This window comes from Trichomycterus rosablanca, chromosome 19, assembly GCF_030014385.1.
Source record: "Trichomycterus rosablanca isolate fTriRos1 chromosome 19, fTriRos1.hap1, whole genome shotgun sequence".
NCBI lineage: Eukaryota > Metazoa > Chordata > Actinopteri > Siluriformes > Trichomycteridae > Trichomycterus > Trichomycterus rosablanca.
Window position 1 is genome coordinate 803669 of NC_086006.1, and position 21893 is coordinate 825561.

Sequence of the window (21893 nt, forward strand, 5' to 3'; positions counted from 1 at the left end):
GATGTGTGTGTGTGTAGATGTGTGTGTGTAGATGTGTGTGTGTGTGTGTGTGTGTAGATGTGTGTGTGTGTGTGTGTAGATGTGTGTGTGTGTGTGTGTGTGTGTGTAGATGTGTGTGTGTGTGTAGATGTGTGTGTGTGTGTGTAGATGTGTGTGTGTGTAGATGTGTGTGTGTAGATGTGTGTGTGTAGATGTGTGTGTGTGTGTGTGTGTAGATGTGTGTGTGTGTGTGTGTAGATGTTTCTATGGTGATGAAGTGATTTTCTCTCTGCAGGTTGGAGGGATGCAGGATTACAGCTGCAGGTTTTACTGATCTGGTTTCAGCTCTGATATTAAATCCATCATCACACCTGAGAGAGCTGAACCTGAACTGGAATCAACCAGGAGATTCAGGAGTGAAGAAACTTCAAGATCTACTGAAGGATCCAAACTGTAAACTGGAGAAACTAGAGTGAGTTACACACACACATTGTGTGATTGTGTGTGTGTGTGTGTGTGTAGATGTGTGTGTGTGTAGATGTGTGTGTGTAGATGTGTGTGTGTAGATGTGTGTGTGTGTAGATGTGTGTGTGTGTGTGTGTGTAGATGTGTGTGTGTGTGTGTGTGTAGATGTGTGTGTAGATGTGTGTGTGTGTGTGTAGATGTGTGTGTGTGTAGATGTGTGTGTGTGTAGATGTGTGTGTGTAGATGTGTGTGTGTGTGTGTGTGTGTAGATGTGTGTGTGTGTGTGTGTAGATGTGTGTGTGTGTGTGTGTGTGTGTGTAGATGTGTGTGTGTGTGTAGATGTGTGTGTGTGTGTGTAGATGTGTGTGTGTGTAGATGTGTGTGTGTAGATGTGTGTGTGTAGATGTGTGTGTGTGTGTGTGTGTAGATGTGTGTGTGTGTGTGTGTAGATGTGTGTGTGTGTGTGTAGATGTGTGTGTGTGTGTGTAGATGTGTGTGTGTGTAGATGTGTGTGTAGATGTGTGTGTGTGTGTAGATGTGTGTGTGTGTGTGTGTAGATGTGTGTGTGTGTGTGTGTGTAGATGTGTGTGTGTGTGTAGATGTGTGTGTGTAGATGTGTGTGTGTGTGTGTGTAGATGTGTGTGTGTGTAGATGTGTGTGTGTGTAGATGTGTGTGTGTAGATGTGTGTGTGTAGATGTGTGTGTGTAGATGTGTGTGTGTGTGTGTGTGTGTGTAGATGTGTGTGTGTGTGTGTGTAGATGTGTGTGTGTGTGTGTGTAGATGTGTGTGTGTGTGTAGATGTGTGTGTGTGTGTGTGTAGATGTGTGTGTGTGTAGATGTGTGTGTGTAGATGTGTGTGTGTAGATGTGTGTGTGTGTGTGTGTGTAGATGTGTGTGTGTGTGTGTGTGTAGATGTGTGTGTGTGTGTGTGTGTGTAGATGTGTGTGTGTGTGTGTAGATGTGTGTGTGTGTGTGTAGATGTGTGTGTGTGTAGATGTGTGTGTGTGTGTGTGTGTGTGTGTGTAGATGTGTGTGTGTGTGTGTGTGTGTAGATGTGTGTGTGTGTGTGTGTGTAGATGTGTGTGTGTGTGTAGATGTGTGTGTGTGTGTGTAGATGTGTGTGTGTGTGTGTAGATGTGTGTGTGTGTGTAGATGTGTGTGTGTGTAGATGTGTGTGTGTGTGTGTGTAGATGTGTGTGTGTGTGTGTGTGTGTGTGTAGATGTGTGTGTGTGTGTGTGTGTGTAGATGTGTGTGTGTGTGTGTAGATGTGTGTGTGTGTGTGTAGATGTGTGTGTGTGTAGATGTGTGTGTGTAGATGTGTGTGTGTAGATGTGTGTGTGTGTGTGTGTGTAGATGTGTGTGTGTGTGTGTGTGTAGATGTGTGTGTGTGTAGATGTGTGTGTGTGTGTGTGTAGATGTGTGTGTGTAGATGTGTGTGTGTGTGTGTGTGTGTAGATGTGTGTGTGTGTGTGTGTAGATGTGTGTGTGTGTGTGTGTGTAGATGTGTGTGTGTGTGTGTAGATGTGTGTGTGTGTGTGTAGATGTGTGTGTGTGTAGATGTGTGTGTGTGTGTGTGTGTGTGTGTGTGTGTGTGTGTAGATGTGTGTGTGTGTGTGTGTAGATGTGTGTGTGTGTGTAGATGTGTGTGTGTGTGTGTGTGTAGATGTGTGTGTGTGTGTAGATGTGTGTGTGTGTGTGTGTGTAGATGTGTGTGTGTGTGTGTGTGTGTGTAGATGTGTGTAGATGTGTGAGTGTGTGTGTGTGTAGATGTGTGTGTGTGTGTGTGTGTGTGTAGATGTGTGTAGATGTGTGTGTGTGTGTGTGTGTAGATGTGTGTGTGTGTGTAGATGTGTGTGTGTGTGTGTGTGTAGATGTGTGTGTGTGTGTAGATGTGTGTGTGTGTGTGTGTGTAGATGTGTGTGTGTGTGTGTGTGTGTGTAGATGTGTGTAGATGTGTGTGTGTGTGTGTGTGTAGATGTGTGTGTGTGTGTGTGTGTGTGTAGATGTGTGTAGATGTGTGTGTGTGTGTGTGTGTAGATGTGTGTGTGTGTAGATGTGTGTGTGTGTGTGTGTGTAGATGTGTGTGTGTGTGTGTGTGTAGATGTGTGTAGATGTGTGAGTGTGTGTGTAGATGTTTCTATGGTGATGAAGTGATTTTCTCTCTGCAGGTTGGAGGGATGCAGGATTACAGCTGCAGGTTTTACTGATCTGGTTTCAGCTCTGATATTAAATCCATCATCACACCTGAGAGAGCTGAACCTGAACTGGAATCAACCAGGAGATTCAGGAGTGAAGAAACTTCAAGATCTACTGAAGGATCCAAACTGTAAACTGGAGAAACTACAGTGAGTTACACACACACATTGTGTGATTGTGTGTGTGTGTGTGTGTGTAGATGTGTGTGTGTGTAGATGTGTGTGTGTAGATGTGTGTGTGTAGATGTGTGTGTGTGTAGATGTGTGTGTGTGTGTGTGTGTAGATGTGTGTGTGTGTGTAGATGTGTGTGTAGATGTGTGAGTGTGTGTGTAGATGTTTCTATGGTGATGAATTGATTTTCTCTCTGCAGGTTGGAGGGATGCAGGATTACAGCTGCAGGTTTTACTGATCTGGTTTCAGCTCTTATATTAAATCCATCATCACACCTGAGAGAGCTGAACCTGAACTGGAATCAACCAGGAGATTCAGGAGTGAAGAAACTTCAAGATCTACTGAAGGATCCAAACTGTAAACTGGAGAAACTACAGTGAGTTACACACACACACACACACACACACACACACACACACACTGTACACACACACACACACACACACATCTACACACACACTGTGCAACCACACACACCTACTGCATATACACACACACACACACATCTACTGTATATACACACACACACATCTACACACACACACTGTACAACCACACACACCTACACACACATACCTACACACACTGTACACACACACACCTACACACACACACACCTACACACACACTGTACACAGACACACACATACACAAACCTACACACACACTGTACACACACTGTACACACACACACACACACACACACTGTACACACACTGTACACACACACACACACATACTGTACACACACTGCACACACACACACACACACTGTACTCACACACACACACACACACACACACACATATCTACACACACACCTACTGTACACACACACCTACTGTATACACACACATCTACACACACACACTGTACACACACACTGTACACACACACATACACACACACACCTACACACACATTGTACACACACACACACACACACACACAGTATACACACACACACACTGAAACACACCGACACACTCTCATGTTGGTTTATTTAAAGAATAAATTAAATCTAAACACAGAATGTAGAAAATAATCATGACGAGTGAGTTACGAGTTTACTTACACGTGTAAATAAAGTGCAGATATTTACATTTTACTGTACTGTACTGTCGGGCAGCACGGTAGCTTGGTGGGTAGCACTGTCGCCTCACAGGAAGAAGGTCGTGGGTTTGATTCCCAGGTGAAGCGGACCAGGTATGAATGTGTGTCTGCCCTGTGATGTACTGGTGCCCTGTTCAGGGTGTTTCTCTGTGCCTTGCTCCCATTGGGACCCTGATTAGGATCGGTAGAAATAACGGCAGCCGCACCAGTAAAAGAATCTGTGACTGTAAGGGGGCCGCCATTACAGTCGGCCACCAGCAGGAGTCCTGGGCAGCGCAGGGAAAGACCTGCGGGATCAGAGCGTCAAAACTCCAATCTTCAGAATCAGCAGCGGCAATCAGCCCCAAATAGAATCAGGTGCGCTGCGCTCTATTTAAACCCAGCTTCAAACAGAGGCCAGCGTCGCACCGCTGATTCAGTGCGAACAGTTATGGTGAGTATAGGAAAGAGGAAACTAAAAGAAAATACAGTGTGAGAAGAATAACAAGTAAAAGAAAACCAAAGGGAAAAGAAACCATTTTAGTAAAGCCGAGAAAGGAAAGGCAGTAAAAGTTAAACTGAAGTTAATCTGTAGAGCTGAGCAAGGTGAAGTTCAACTCTCTCTTTTGTTAAAACGTTTTATGTTTTGCACACAAGCAACTCTACTTTTCGAAAGAGAAGAAAGATCATTTCACCCCGGGAGCGGGGGGAATAATTAGACTGTGTTTTGTTAGCGTTTTGATACATTCCCTTTGTTTGAGCAGGCTACATTGGCGTCTCTAAAGCAGAGCGCTGTCACGCCGGAGATCGGGGTTCGAATCCAGAGTGCTCATACAGAAAGTGTATTATTAACACCCTTTTATCTGGTGTTAATAATAAATAAATATATATATATGTGTGTATATATATATATATAATTTTACACACATTTGTTAATTGACAAACGTGTGTGTGCTTACAGTAAATAAGTGCACGCTCACACACACAGGACTCTGCGCCTGGATCCACCACTCCCACTCACTCACCGTAACAGAGACGTGTTAATCCTCTTAAATCTTTATTCATCTGACGAAAGTAGAAAGAAAAGTTTTCTAATGTTCTCACTGATCAACTTTATTGTAGTTTGTAAATAAAAACACATTTAAAATTTGATGCTAAAATATGCTCAAAACAAGTTGGGACAGAGGTGTGTTTACCCCCGTCTTCATCATCTTTTTTATTAATGAGACTTTTTAATAGTTTAGAAACTAAGAACATAAATTTGGGCAGTTTTGCGAGTGGAATTTTTCGAGGCCTGAAATAACTATAAAGCACTCAGGAAGAGACGTCACCTCGTCAGTACCAGTAGCTCCATATGCAAGTCACCCATGTCAGGGGCACTGATGCAACCCCATACCATTACAGATGTTGGCTTTTGTGTAGATAACAGTCTGGACGGTCTTTTTTGTTTATGAACTCAGTGTCCATTTTCCTGAAAACCAGCTCAAATGTGGACTCATCTGACCACTGCATGTTTCCACTGTCTGTTATTGATCAGAATTGTTTTATGGCGTTTTCTTTGTCTAATAGAGGTTCTGGTGCCATTTTTTAATGCAGTGGTGGACTGTGTTAAGTGAGAATGGTTTTTGGAAGCACTCCTGAACCCATTTAGCTATTTATTACAGTAGCATGATGGTTTCTCATGCAGCGCTGCCTGAGAGTTCGAGGGTCACACATATTTAACAGCCCTACACTCAGATTTCTCCAGATTCCTTAAATATTTCAACAATATTATGTTCAATAGATGAAAAAAATATATAAATATGATTTAAAAAATCTTAATCATTTTGCATTAATGTAAGTTTGGAACACAGTGGTAGGCCACCACTGTGTATTACAACACACATGTATTACAAATATAATAAATCAAATATAATAAATGTATTTTAAAATGCTTGATCTAATTTAGAAAACATCACTGTAATGAACTGACATTTCTGTCGTTTCACCCAATGAATCAGACCCACTGTGACCCTGACCAGGATAAAGCTGTGGTAAAAAAAAAACACTGAATGAAAGAATTACAAACATCAACATATAATTACACAGGATAAAAGGGGACCTGGCAACCGTTCTTGTTTCTTTTGTGATCCTTCCTTAAAATAAACATAAAAAATTTGTTAAAGATCTACTAACATGCAGACGTCCTTACATCATTAAAACATTACAAATAAATATTAACAGGATTACAAATGTATGAAACAGCATGTAAAGTGTCTAAACTAATGTTAATGTGTGATGAGTATTAATATCTAATCATTTATCTGATTCTTTTTTACAGATATTAACCCTGCGGTGTATATCAAAAATAAAGTTTTACAGAACACAGACACAAAATAAACGTTATATACGGTGGGTTCAGAAAGTATTCAGACCCCGTGACTTCATGCACTTTATTGTATCGTGGATTTGATACAGTTACAATTTTACCATCAATCTGCTCTTAATCACCTGAAAAGACAAAATTAAAACTTATTAGATAAAAATAAATAAATAAAAATCATTGGCAGCAATTCGTCCTGGATTCGTCTCTACAAGCTTTGCTTACCTGGATTTGAGCAGTTTATCACATTCTTCATGTTAGATCCTCTCAAGCTCTATCAGAATAAATGACGAACATCTGTGTGCTGCCATCTTCAGCTCTCTCAACAGATGTTTGTTGGGGTTAAAGACTTTTGCTGAGCTGCTTAAGAACATTTACAGTTGTTCTACTCCATGGAGGTTTTTTTAGGTGTAAAAGGTATTGCACCAGTCTGAGCTCGTTTGTTTGGATAATTAAAAGTAAACAGGATGCATCTCAGTTTTGTAAAACATGTTTTACTTTATGTGTAATTAAATGTCGACTGTTGGAATAAAATAGTGATTCTATTAATTACAAATCAAATCAACAACACAAAGTGTGCAAAACATTCATCTAATTTAGAAAACTACTACTACTACTACTACTACTACATTCAGGAAACTGAATCCACTGTATGATCAGGCCGACGTGGTTCTGTTGTAAAGCTTTGAGGATCATCTTAGGAGAAAGTTTGGGAAGTGTACAAACCTCAAGAATGGAAAAGCTCTGACAGCTGGAGACCAAGATGATGATCAGGAGAGTAAAGAGAGAACATGGACTCAGAACTAAGACTCAGGAACGGTTGGTTATACTAGTGTGTGTGTGTGTGTGTGTGTGTGTGTGTGTGTGTTGTGCAAAGAACTACACGTGGTATCGACCTGTGACCCATCACATTATTGTTATTCTTCTTCTTATTATTATTAATGATCTGATGTTTTATCGCAGTGTTTTAAACTGTCTGTTGCTTAAAAAAATGGGTCGGAGAGAAAAATTATTATAATTAAATAAACTTGTACTCCCCCTTGTGGAGGCTTTATGTTACAACTTGTAAACCATAGAGAGTAAGATACATGACCTGTGCTGCCTGGGTTGCGTTAAAAATAGTTTGAAAAACACTAATTTATAGGATGGTTGTGATTTAAACCCACAGCTGGTACCATCTCACCATTATTGTTACAACAGATAAAAATGCAGTTTTATAAAGTTAGTGGAATTTTTAATGAGATGATTGAGGATCAAACTTGTTAAAATATAAGTAAGAGTCTCAGTGGGGAATAAACAGTGAGGGCGAGGAAGAGCTACAGAAGAACTTTTAATCTTAAATACTTTATTTTTTAAACCTTGAATGCTTTAATTTTAAACCTTAAATGCTTTATGTTTTAAAACGTTTATTCTTTATCTGTGAACTTCTTGGTCTTTATGTTAAATCTGTTTTAATAAAGTTTATCAGAGTTTCGTTTATTTCTTAACATTAAGAAAATGTAAAATGGCAGAAACAGATGTAGCTGCATCAGTTCACTGTGTTTTATACTGACTTCATTTAAAACTAATCCTCTCTATAAATGTGAAAACATATTCATGATTAAGCATCATTTATTATTTACATTATTTTTAAGAGAATTAGCTCCTACATGTGTTCAGCCTCTCCAATATTTCACACTGATACGATACTGATGGAATAACCTGGTGGTTCAGTATATTCAGGTGGTCAGCTGACCTCATTCTTTGGGCACATAACGTTGCTGAACCTAGACCCTGACCGACTGCAGCGACCCCAGATCATAGCACTGCCCCCACAGGCTGGTACGGTAGGCACTAGGCATGATGTGTGCATCACTTCAGCCGCCTCTCTTCTTACCCTGATGCGCCCATCACTCTGGAACAGGGTAAATCTGGACTCATCAGACCACATGACCTTCCATTGCTCCAGAGTCCAATCTTTATCCTCCCTAGCAAACTGAAGCCGTTTTTGCCGGTTAGCCTCACTGACGAGTGGTTTTCTTAAGGTTACACAGCTGTTTAGTCCTAATCCCTTCAGTTCCCTTCACATTGTACTTGTTGAAATGCTCTTACTGTCACTATTACCCCCCCCCCCCCCCCCCCCCCGCACTGTCCTTCCACTTTTTAATAATACGCTGGACAGTTCTTAACCTGATTTTAGTCGTTTCAGCTTCTCCTTAGATGTTTTCTCTGCTGGCTGACCTTTTTTTGGCCAGGCAGTGTACATTAACCTGTTTTGTGTGCCACGCCCTTGTCTATTAATGAATCGACTGTAGACTTTGGAATGGTTTGTTTATGGCATTATGAGATTTGGTCGCTGGTCCGGTGTACCACCGTTTGTTGCTCTCGGTAACGGGCGTGGTTATGAGACCTGTGGATAATTAAGAGGTGATCAAACTGGTTTCAGAAAACCAGAGCACCCCAGTATGATGCCTACTGGTAACATCCATACTGGTGGTGATTATTTTTGCATTATATTTCATCAACTCTATCAAATCAACTCTACATGACCAAAAGTATTGGGACGCCCCTTCTAATGACTGAATTTATGTCTTTTGGCCACAACAGTCACTCTAATAAAGGTGTAAAAGTCCTGTGAGAAGCTTCTCAGAAGAGCGGCTGTTCGACAAGCTGCTGGTCAGGTGTCCAAATATTTTAAGCTCTGTAGTATATATCAATATATATTCAATATGGCCAAAAGTATGTGGACACCTGACTGTGAGCTTGCTAGGCACTCCATTCCAGAACTGTGTGTTCCTCCCCTCTCTCCCACTGTATTAGAAGGCTTTTCACCTGTTTTGGAGTGTGTCTGTGGGAATTTGTACCCATTCTGTACAGTTGACATTTTAATTAATCCCAGATGTATTATAATGCACTAAACTTGTCAAGCCGGGTCTTAATAGAGCTTGATTTGTGGAACAGGAAACTATTCCCTAAACTGTCGCCACAACTTGGGAACGTCTCGTTTATTTTATACCACAGTTTTATAGGCAGGTTAGCAGTGGGTGTACACTAGCTGAGAGCTTTGTGCAGGACACTGGAGCTTTTCTTCATGTCTCATGATGAAACACAGAAGGTGTCAAGAATCATTGATTTATTACATCTGGTAGCACTTGCTTAATTGCTGCTGAAATCACTCATTAGAAGTGGCGTCCCAATACTTTTAACCCTATAGTGTAAATTATGTTGATGCGCTGGTGCTTTGTGTTGAATCTGAGTGAATAATGATGAGAGGAAGTGGACGCTGGTGTGATTACAGGTGCATATTTATAATTCTACACAGATTCATATTCGTATTCGTTTGGTGCTGAAGTTCTGAAGCCAGACTCACAGACTCACTGATTTATACTGAACGACTTCAGTTTTTTATTTTGTTTTATTAGATTTTCGGCTGAATCGTGTACGTGCTGCAAATCCCTGTTTTTCATTGTTGTGATTAAAAGTGTTTTTTGTTACTAAACTGAATAAAAATTGTGCTTCTTTATTGATTATTAATCAAACATTGTTGTCAGTGATATAAATCAATAATCACCAGCACAGATCAGCATTAATAACATTAAACCCAGTTCTGACCCACTGGGACCAGAACGTCACCAGTAGGAGCTTGGAGAACATAGGAATGGTCACTGCAGGTGCTCTGAGGCTGGACAGGAGATGCATGGGCACTCTGACTGGCACAGAAGGGTTTGATTCACTGTGTTGAGCCACATTCACCTCACTTTACACCTTTACTCATCGAAGATGGTGTCTGTATATTTTTGACCCCCAATGAAACCACAAACGTCTGCAGTTCATCAAAAGTGCTGAGCAGTATTAAAATCCACCACTGAGGGGCAGCACTGAGTCACAACACCGCACTGACCTGCTTGCTGAAGTGGAGCTTCACTTACAATCATACACCCATTAGGCATAACATTATGACCACCTTCCTAATATTTTGTTGGTCCCCCTTTTGCTGACCCGTCGAGGTATGGACTCCACTAGACCCCTGAAGGTGTGCTGTGGTATCTGGCACCAAGATGTCAGCAGCAGATCCTTTAACTCATGTAAGTTGTGAGGTGGGGCCTCCATGGACCCGATGTTCAGCACGTCCCACAGATGCTGAATTGTATTGAGATCTGGGGAATTTGGAGGCCAAGTCGACACCTCAAACTGGTTCTTGTGCTCCTCAAACCGTTCCTGAATCATCCTGCTGACAGAGGCCACAGCCATCAGGGAAGTGTCTCCATGAGAGGGTGAACATGGTCTGTAACGATGCTTAGGTAGGAGCTACGTGTCAGAGTAACATCCACATGGATGGCAGGACCCGAGGTTTCCCAGCAGAACGTTTCCCAAAATCACACTGCCTCCACCGGCTCGTCTTCTTCCCATAATGCATCCTGGTGCCATGTGTTCCCCAGGTAAGTGATGCACACGCACCCGGTCGTGATTCATCAGACCAGGTCACCTTCTTCCATTACTCCGTGGTTCAGTTTCCATGCTCACGTGCTCATTGTTGGTTCATTAATTTTCTCTCTTTATATAAGAAGAATTTAAGAAATCTAATTTATTTACTGAAGCAGGTTTGACGGCAGCGCAAGAGAAAATGACTTTAGCCTGTTTCCCTCGCTGATCACACAGCTGATGGCCAGCATGTGCTTTCTCTGTTTGATCTGCGTACAGACAGAAAAACCACCGTGTCCACCAGAGCTCAGGACCGTTACGCTCTCCTGAGACGCTTTGTTTGGACTCGTGTCACGTCATGTCACTACGCTGTCATCGCTCTCGGACGGTCGTTTCCTCCGACGCCCTCCGTCTCGTGTTGTATTACGTATTACTGATGAGCCAGTAGTATGTTCTTTATCTGTCCTGTCGAGGGGGGTACAGGTGATACCCTGATGACTGACCGGACACTGGGCAGCACACCTGGCTTCCACATAGCGGAGGTGTTTGGGAAGCCGTTCTGGAGCAGAATCTAAGAACACTTGTTAGTTAACGCATCCCTAAGTGGAAGGAACTGAGCCCCTGATGATGAGGGAAGAATAGTGGCTTGCTCGCTCAGGGCGCTGCTGTGGTTTTGGGCGTCCAGCTGCGGTTACATACATTTATACTAAAGGGCTTCCTTCTTCCTTTGTAGCTTTAATATCATCCAATCCTCTGGGAAGCCTTTCTACAAGACTGATGGCACTGATGGTGGAGGAGATCTGGCTCCCAAAAGTGTCGGGTTGAGTGTTCACCAGGGTTCTGTAGAGTAACCGGAGCTCTTTTGTACACAAGTACTGTACAGGGGCGTGATCATAACCATCTGAAAGAGAACGTGGGATTCCCTAAACTGTTTCCACGATGTTAAAAGCATATCATTCACCTCAGATCATTTTTATACATCTGTTAGCGATAGATGTAGCAGAAACCATCAAATCTAATCATCAGGAGGCTTGTTCACATACTTTTGGCCACGTACAGTAGTGTACAGATGTGGAGATGCTTTGATCCTGTCAGCCGTGAGACAAAAAAAACATCTGCCAGGAATTTACCTCGTTTAGAGCCGAGTGAAGCGGCAGCCTCCTAAATTAAAATGAAATTCCAGTAGGTGTGATTGAAGGCTCTTAAGTAAGGTGGTGGCATCCAGCCCAGGTTCTCGCCTCTTCACCGCCGGTTCGGCACGTCTGGGCGACGGTCCGCAGGACACCGTCCAACTCCAGGACGGGGTGATGCTGCACCGGTAGTCGCTCTGAACGGAGCTCGACGTGTCGATGCAAAGTATTTTGGGACAATATTGGCCACATGACGAGCTCAGGTCAGGGCGTCGTCGCTTTAACCCTTTTTACACAAATAAAGCGTTAAATTATATTTTATACTGTGATCATCATCAAACGTTTCTCCAAAATATCAGGGGTGCAAAAGCATCGTTTAAATGATCATTATTAGGACACGAGCTGTTCCAGTTCTGAACCCAAGAGCAGCAGTAAGAATCCTTCACTTCTCTCAGAGGGGTCTGTGGGGATTTGTGCTCATTCTCTCAAGGTAAGATGTTCCATAAGAAGGCCTTGATCTCTCTCGAAGACAACTCATCCTGGAGGTCTTAAGGTTTAGGTTACAGACCTTCAGGATTGTCTGATGGAGCCCAAACATCCTGGTTTCACCAGACCTGTCCTCCAGGTCAACTTAATATTTATTTCGGCAGGGATGTGGGACGAGGCTTTACGTTCCTCCTGGTTGGTACCGGTGGTTCTGACCATTTTTACCCGACCTCTTTCTAATGGTGAGAGCGAGGTCTGCAGTGGTCACCTGGATTCTTTGGTGGCTTTCTGGATGGAGGACGTTTGGTAGGCTGGTCACTGCTGGGAAGATTCACCAGCGGTTCATGATTTCTTTACGTGAAGATGAAGATTCTTAGGAATAATTCTGGATTCTTGTCTTTAGTTAAATAGTAATGATGAAGTCGTTGCTGTTTGGCTCCTCAGAATGCTTGAAGCTTGAAGATGTTCTGTGATGGATTTGAGAAGCTTCAGGTTTTGTTTGAACCTTCTCATTCCTTTTTCCAACCACGTCGTCCTGCCTCGTCCAGTCTGAATGATCTTAATGCTCATTAATTTGGCCTTCCAGATGAATCCATGAATAGAAATTCAACAGTAGAGTTTTGTTCTGTCGGTCCTGGATGCTGTAAAGTTGCTTGACCCAGCAGACTTTTAGAAAACACACTAAATCAAACATAAATCAGACGTGTTGGAATCGTTGGACGAGTCCTTGGAACCTGAAGACGACCATAAAGGAAATGACCCGTCCCTCACAGGTGTATGTAAACTTTTGGGCTGTAACTGTAGATCATGGATCGTAGGAACGTCCAGAGTGACACTGAAGGATCATCAAACATTTAGATACGGCCGGTCGTGTTTACGTAGACGTGCAGACGCCAGGCTGGCCGGTATCACCGCTGGAGATTTGATCCTTGATTTGATCCTTCCACCGTGTTGGCAGTGCGCTGCCGCTGTCATGTACAGTTGATATTTATAAACGCGGTGTCGCTACGTTCGCTCCATGCTAATTTAGCGCTGCAGGACGAGTCGGCTCAGGTTTCAGCTTCAGTCCGCTTTCTTAATCCTCGCTCTTCAGACGATTCGGGCTTCAGCATCGCCGCTTCCTCCTGGTGAAAGGCGCTAACGAGCCGACGAGTGTTGACAGGTGCGTTAGCATACTCACATTAATACTGAGTAATAACCCCCCCCCCCCCCCCCCCACCCGGCGCTACGCTGCTTTATACAACAGCTTCATGAGGCAGAGATCAGAACGAATCGAGTAATTAAACAAATAAGCGTTTTGATCCGCCGTGTCAGGTCGGATTAGGAGCCACGACGAGGCTAAAACGTTTAGTAGCACATTCTGATCAACAGTTACACTGAACAATCCGTCCATTATTTATGGTGTTATTGGTCGCCAAAGCTGACGTCCCAAAATCTCACCAGATGCTGAGGCTTTTACAGCCGCCAAGTCGCTCTTCTCTCGTCATTTCAGCCACTTTGTGACCAGGATGTGGAGTTTGTGCTCCAGTAGCGCAGGAGTCTAGGTGGTGCTACCATCATGGCCGGGCGCTCGTCAGACCCTGATGGCTACGTCTGTGAGGGAGGGAAGGTCAGATGTGGTCAGACTTTTCTCAGTGACTCCTGCTGTCTGGTTGAGGTGCCAACCTGAGTAAAGGTGAGAATCCACCGCTGGCTGGTGTAAAGAAGCAAATTCATCTGTGACATGATTTTAGTGAATCGACAAGCACTGGATAAATGTACCTAAAATGACAATAGGAAAAACTGGTCTGCTAGGACTGCAAATGTTGGTACTACTGCTAGCATAATAACATTCATTGTAAGAACACCAAAAACGAAATTCTGATTCTACATTAAATAATATTTACACAACTAACTGTAATGCACATGTTTCTTCTGTCTTTAGCTATTACTCTGTGCAATTTCACCTTTAAAGTTACTTTAATTTCACCTTTAAAGAGTTAACACTCCCTGGACTGTGCGCCGCTTGTGGAACGGTTTTGTAACGCCCGTTTGGAGCTGCTCCACCCACTTTGCATAAGCCCCTCCTACTTGCGGATATCCGCCCACTTTTGCATAAGCCCCTCCTACTTGCGGCTATCCGCCCACTTTTGCATAAGCCCCTCCTACTTGCGGCTATCCGCCCACTTTTGCATAAGCCCCTCCTACTTGCGGCTGGCTCCGGTCTGCAGAGTAGTGATGGGAATTTCGGCTCCCAAGTGGCTCCTTAGATTTTTTTGTTGCTTAAATTAATTTATTACCAAATTACATGTAAAATGAATTACTAATGTAAAAACATTGTATCAAATGTTTATTATTTAAATTGCTTTATTTATATACTCAACATGGAACATGGAGTGCCACAACAATAAATTATAAAATACAAAAACAAAGACCCATCTCAATTAGACAAAACAATCTGATTGTGTATATTATTTGTTTGTTTGCATCTAGAGTGGGACGGCACGGTGGCTAAGTGGTTGGCACTGTCGCCTCACGGCAAGAAGGTCCTGGGTTTGGTCTCCAGGTGAAGAGCCCGGGTCCTTTCTGTGTGGAGTTTGCATGTCTTTCCCGTGTCCGCGTGGGTTTCCTCCGTGTGCTCCGGTTTCCTCCCACAGTCCAAAGACATGCAAGTGAGGTGAATGTTCCTGTCATGAATGTAACCAAAGTGTAAAACGTGACGTTAAAATCCTAATAAACAAAACAAAATAAACAAGCATCTAGAGTGAAACAACACAACATCAACAAAGTATCACTCAACACTCAACAAAATATAAATGAAAATGTGCAAAACAAAAAGAAAATCCAGGTGACAGCATTCAGGTGACGGTATTATTTGTAAGTATTTAGTGAAGATTGGTATTCAGAAAAACCAAGCAGCTCATCTTTGATGGGTTGATCCTGTTTCTCCTTTCTGTTATGATCTGCCCTGTTAAAATAGATTCTCTCTGAGGGGACAGATACACAGTCTATGTGCCATCACATGTATAAGATGTGGGTAGACTGAACACTTGGTCTCCCAGTGAACACTTGGTTCAGTGGGTCTGAACTTCTCTGTAAAAGGGGCTTCACGTGTCCAAACTTTACTGTTTCCTGTCACTCATGTTCCTCACCTTTCCAGCGTGTAATGTCGGGCTGTGTAAAGCGCTGAGTTCTCTCTCTCTCTCTCTCTCTCTCTCTCTCTCTCTCTCTCTCTCTCCTGTTCGTGTGCACGCTGTCTCAGAAAGAGCCGACTCGTTCGCGACCGACCAATCACTACTGCAGAGATACCCTTCTCATTTTCTAGGGAGCCTTGATGTAATACGAGGTCTCTTCTCTCCTGCGCCACCTGGGCGGAGAAATTAATCGTTTTTTAAGGTGACAGCTTCTCTGAACATACCAACATCAGGGAGCAGTTTCTTATGAAGACACACACCTTCATGTTTTGGGGTATTTCTAACGTTTTGTTCTGTTATTACTTTTTCTTTCAGCTGTTTTCTTGTTTGGCGTAAACCTTCAGCTCTCCCTCAGGTAGGTAAACTCCATCATCATGTCTTTATTTTACTATTAGCATTAAAAATACTTCGAAATGTTTATGGCTTTGTGTATGATTTTAATGTATTTAATGATGAGCAATGTTTAGCAGAATTGTAGCTGAATCACTTCTGGATGTAGGCTAACAGTGTTATTGTTTGTGTAATAGCAGTACAAATGTTTCTGACATGTTGGTTTGTTATTTTGCTGCATTCAGCTGCTGATCTGAAGCTGGTAAATACCTGCTGGTTACCTTGGTACTAATACGTCCATCTGATTTGGTGCAGGAATGTTTGGAGGAAATAATTTTGCTTTTTTGCTGCAGACCAGAATATTAAAAGTCTTAAATGTTTTCACTTGTTAATATGATCTCCCTGTTAAACCATTTATAAATACATGTATTATTTGTTATGTTGTTTACTGTTTATACTCTAGAAATATGATTGTTGAGCTGTTTTTTGCATCATGACTAGGCTGGTTTGCTTCTTCCTGTCTGGTATTAAATGAGGTGCATCTCTCTGCTAGCTGCTGTTCTTTAGGTTATTAATAACAATACAAATTAAATCTTATTAAAGGTTTTTTATTAAAGATTAACCAAGTCTTAGCTAATTAGTGTGATTGCCTATTGGCAAGCACACTATTGTTATCCGAAAGTCATATTATTATTTTTATTTTTATTAGTGTGATTGCAGTAAGGAATGGACTGCTTGTATACAGGTTTTTGATCCGCCCGCCCGTTCACCCGCCACGCCCGCTTTTGTAGCGTTTTTTGGTCCCATTGACTTCCATTCATTTTTAGAATGGCATTTTCCTATACCGGCCTTCAGCTCAAATCGAGAGCTAGGATTCAGACAGAGTCACCTGTGTGAGTTCCAACTGTTCCAACTGTAAATCGTCCGGCCCGTTGGTGACACCGGACATGGATGCAATTTTTTGATAGGCACACCCGCCTACCTGCCATGCCCCTTTTTTCAATTTCGAGATATCGACGCCATTCCAACTGTAAATCGTCCGGCCCATTGATGACACCGGGACATGGATGCAATTTTTTAATAGGCACACTTGCCCGCCCGCCACGCCCGTTTGTGACATTTTGAGATATCGACGCCGTTCCAGCTCTAAATCGTCCGGCCCGTTGATGCCGCTCCCGACTTGGATACAGCGTTCGGATACGTGCACGCGCCCGCCCGCCACGCTGCAATCACACTCGCATTTTCTCCGGAAATGCAATCTCTAGTTACTATAATGTTTTTTATTTTTTATTAATTTACCTGGTATGGCTGAGATTATATAAAGTTATTGGCACAGACGTGTATACATGGATTTTAGGGAGACACATGCTGCCATCAAGACAATGTTTTCTTAGGAAGTCTAATGCCATGCCATTGAAACAGATAATGCTGACCACAAACTGTTCCACTCACAAAACTGCAGCAATTAGTGTCCTCAGTTCTCAAACCATTAAAAAGTCTCATTAATAGGAAAGCTGATGGAACACAGGGGGTAACATGATATTGTTGCTGGATTGGATCAGGGTAGTAGAGATAGAAACTCAGAGTCTCTCTCTCAAGAAGACAAGATATTTAATCCAAATGAGTTCAAAATGACTTAACATTTATAGTGATAAAGAAATTCTGGAGAAGTAAACTGATGTAATGTTTTATTTTTTCTCATTTCAGAAATGAAGTGTGTTTGTTTTATGATTTTGTTCTTCCATCGTGCTCTCTCAGGTAAAGTAAACTGAATTAAACAAATTCTCTTCAGTCTTGACAAAATGGTAACTCAGTGTGAGTTCACAAACGAGGAGGAAAAGAAGTTGTGGAATCACTTTGTCTGTGCTATGATTCTCTTGTGACCCATTGCTAACTGAAGAGAGCACTAGGTGGAACCATGAGCTGCAAGCCAGCTACTCGGTCCACTGACCAACTGACACGTGGTTGTAGCCTGCATGCTTCTCGCCCAAGGCTAAACATTTACATTTACAGCATTTAGCAGACGCTTTTATCCAAAGCGACTTACACACAATGAGCGGAACACGATGAGCAATTGAGGGTTAAGGGCCTTGCTCAGGGACCCAACAGTGGCAACTTGGTGGGGCTTGAACCGGCAACCTTCTGTTTACTAGTCCAGTACCTTAACCACTGAGCTATCACTGGCCCAAGTAAATGATCGAGAGTAAATAAACTAAATGATCGAGAGTGTAATTGTGGGCTGATATACTGAAAAGAATCAAAACCTTACAACAACATTAGTATAATGTTCAGCACTGCTCTGATCTCAGAGCTTTGCATATATAGTCTGGAATAAGCTGTAGCGCGGGGGGGTTTAGTCTGTTTGGGACTACAGCAAGTCAAATTACCCTCCTGCCACAAGAGGTTCATGTTCATGTGTGTTTTATATTTTTTTATATTTTTCCCCTCTGCAGAAACTTTTCACTTGGTTGGTCCAGATGTTCCTCTATATGCAGTTACTGGTTCTGATCTTATTCTGCCCTGTATGATTGAACCCAGAACCAGTGCAGTGGACATGAGAGTGGAGTGGTTCAGGGCAGATAAACAAAACTCACTAGTACATCTTTATAAAGATCTCACAGTAATGAATTCAGGGCAAATTCCATCTTATAGAGGAAGAACATCTTTATCCAATGAGAAGCTGGAGAGAGGAGACGCCTCACTGATGTTAGCTGGTGTTCAAGTTTCTGATGAGGGAAAATATGTATGTTATGTTGATGCTAAAACCTGGTATGATGATTTCACTCTTCAAGTAAAAGTTGACGGTATAGTAGCTGTTTTTATGATTAATATTGTTAGGTTTGTGTTTATGAAAGATGAGTTATGATACTGAGCCTTCATGTCTGACATGATCTACAGCTGTTGGATCAGATCCACTGATAACTCTGGAGAGCTTTGATCATTCAGGAGGATTCAGTTTACTGTGTGAATCTAAAAACTGGTGGCCTGAGCCAGAGGTTCTGTGGCTGGGTGATGAAGGAATCAGTCTGAATGATGGAGTAACAGAAACACACAGCGTTCAACAGCGTATCACTGTACTCAACGGTGATGCAGGCAGGTTCTACTGCAGAGTCCAACAGAGACATCACATGAAGGAGACCGAGTTCATCATCTCTAGTAAGTAATGATCAAACTGTAGGAGACTGTGAAGTTTGCTGTAAGAATTTTATGTCTTTAAAAATGACAGCAATACACATACAGTGTTATTAAAATATTTTATCTCGTCCTGATTTCTTCTGTTTAGACCTCTCTGTCACTGTCACTTAATTAACCAATTAAATTCAATTATTAACTAGGTTTGGTTACATTAGTCTTTAAAAATGTAGATTCTGGGACTCCAAGAACCACAGCATCAAACATGATGGTGGAAGTGTGAGGGTGTGTGAACAGTTAACAGCTGTAGGGTCTAGAACTTACCATAAGTGATGGAACAGTCAATGCTTTTAATCAATAAAGTACAGAATCATGCACTGTAAAAAATTTCAAGTCTCTCCAACTTAAAAATTCTTAGTGACTTGTTGCATCTATTTTTTTTAGTTGGCCTAATTTAAAGTTCTCTGAAATGCATAATTTAAGTTCTGCTGACAACCATAGAATGTAGGACCAACTAAAAAAAATAAGTTGTGTCAATGAAATTCATCAAATACATCTTGTTGGTCCAACAATATATTTTCAATTCTGTCAACTACATTTGTTTAGTCCAGTTAATTAATAATTAGTATCAAAGTAAATGTAAAACATACTGAATAAGTGAACACTGCATAGCAAATGTAAATTCTTAACAAATACATTTTATTTGCATGTATCATATAAACAATTTTTTTTTTTAAACATTCAGCATTCACAAGCATCAAACAAATGACAAGTTATACATGTTATAGTGTTTAATTGAAACAATTTACATTAAAAAATGTAAGTAGAGCCTAAATGTAGTTTTAGGGTGCACGGGCAACTACAAATTACAAGTCAACTTAGCACCTAAATGTAATTGCTAATTTTTAAGGTGGAATAAAAACCAGTTTGGATGGTTTGGTGTCTTGAAGGCATTAGTGTAGTGGGGCAGGTTGTCCATTACTACTTCTTCTTCAATTACAACTGCAACATGGACTGCACTGGACAGTGATCTTGATAAAACAGCACTCTCCTTCTCATGTTCTTTGTGGTCCTGTAATGCTTCTGTATCCTCTGGAACACAATAATAATATCAAAGCCTCATGTATGTGTAAGAAATTGCATATCAGAATCAGAATCAGAATCAGCATATTAACACAAGCACTGACATACTAATAAACTGGTACATGTAGTACATCAGTCAGCACGTAAAAATAAAACTGAAGTAAGAAAGATTTACTTAGATTCCACAGAGATTAACAGAGCTTACTCAAATTAAATGAATTAATTAATGCTTTTTACTTACATAATGTGCTGCGTTTAGAATTTCTCCACTCGTTTCAACAACTACAAATATACAGTATATACACCAGGGTTTGTTAACCACGTTTATAAAAGCTAAGTCACTGTTTCACACACCCATGTGGATGCAGAAGCGTCTGACAGCAGCATCCAGCTGCTTTAACGTTATTTACAATCCAGTAACTCAACAGACTTCCAAAATATTTGAGTAAAATGCAGAGTAACGGTCCAAGAGTCGGTTCACTAACAGTGTAAGAGTCGGTTCCTTAATAGACACGGCTAGTGGTGAAAAGTTCGTTTTACGGAACCGATTCTTTAATTTGACTCCGATGTTACAAGGCTGTACAGAGTTAACTGTAATAATAACAAAAACTATTTTATTTGAGGTATATTTTAAAACCCCCTGGATGTAACTGCTACCTGATTTGAGGTGGAACGGTGAACTCGATTTGAACAGCCCCAATGAATCATTTGAATCAGATGAAAATAAATAAACAGTCATACGAATCGATTCAGTAACTTTATCACTAGTTTGATACGGTGTTTTATCACAGCTTAACAGACTCTGTTTATAGTTATTTAGTATTCAGAACAAAGTAAAAGAAGTAGTGGTGGCATGTGGAGTTACGTTAAAAAACATATTAAAATGATGATAAAACCCTCTGTGCAGCTTTCAGTTTATCAATTCAAAATCAAACAAACCACAGAGTTGTTCAGATTCGTTAAACCCTCCACCTTAACGTGAATAAGATGTAATTATGTTAAGATACTTAATGTTTGTTTGAAATCTTCTCGTTAATATAAAACGGTTGTTTGAAAGTTCTCTTCTCTCCATAAAAACTGGCGTGAAGACGTCCCTCTGGAGCGCATGCGCAGAAGTTTCCTCATTCTCACTGTTCACCCAAATAAGTTTTTTTCATTGGACTTGAAATGTTGAGTGAACACAGTTGTACTCGTTTACTGATCCTAACATTTTAAGTTAAAGAGTAAAACTACTACAGCTGACGGCACAACAAATTTTTTGTTTTTGGACCAAATATTTCCATAATTCATGTTGTGCCAACATCTATTTTTACATTCTCAGAAAATAACCAAACAAGGATTTTTTACAGTGTGGATTAGATTTAGTTCATCATCTTTTAGAATATATAAGAATATTTGTGACACAAAGTATAATTAAAAGCAATTATTATGTTAAAAGTTTTGTTTTCCTGAAATAAATTTCCTCCAATTAAAAGTTTGACTTCTTCATGTTTTACCAGGAGTGCCAATAATTTAGGATCTGACTGTATTTATATTTTATTTCTTTGTTTTGTGTTTTAGATCAGATTTTCTCAGCATGGAAAACTGCCGTTCAGTTGGAAGTTTGATCTTGATCATAGGAACTGGGTTTGTAGTTTTCATGAGTTGGAAAGGTTACACATTTTAGGAAAAAGAAGCATAACGTTCTGCCTAATCACATTATTACAATTTAATTAGATTAAATCCTTGTTTGTTTGTTCACATGAAAATGTTTTACTGTTTTTTTTCTTATTTTAGTTAAAAGATGGAGAGAGGAGGACGATGAGAAAGGTGAATTCAGAACATTCGTTTTATTTTAGAAGTTAATGTTTGTGAACCTGATACTGTTAGTTCAGCTCATTTTACTTTTACT

The 21893-nt window shown here is 41.1% G+C and overlaps 1 protein-coding gene across 1 annotated transcript in view; it reads left to right on the plus strand.

Annotated features, from left to right (window-relative positions):
• The window catches only part of LOC134333832 (NLR family CARD domain-containing protein 3-like), a 560375-nt gene that overhangs the window by 353801 nt on the left and 184681 nt on the right, over positions 1–21893 (plus strand). The window contains exons 19-24 of the mRNA XM_063015997.1: positions 2615–2791; positions 3013–3189; positions 13378–13446; positions 15773–15812; positions 21622–21628; positions 21779–21811. Of these exons, the coding sequence (XP_062872067.1) occupies positions 2615–2791; positions 3013–3189; positions 13378–13446; positions 15773–15812; positions 21622–21628; positions 21779–21811 (503 nt within the window). The remainder of the gene's footprint in view (positions 1–2614; positions 2792–3012; positions 3190–13377; positions 13447–15772; positions 15813–21621; positions 21629–21778; positions 21812–21893) is intronic.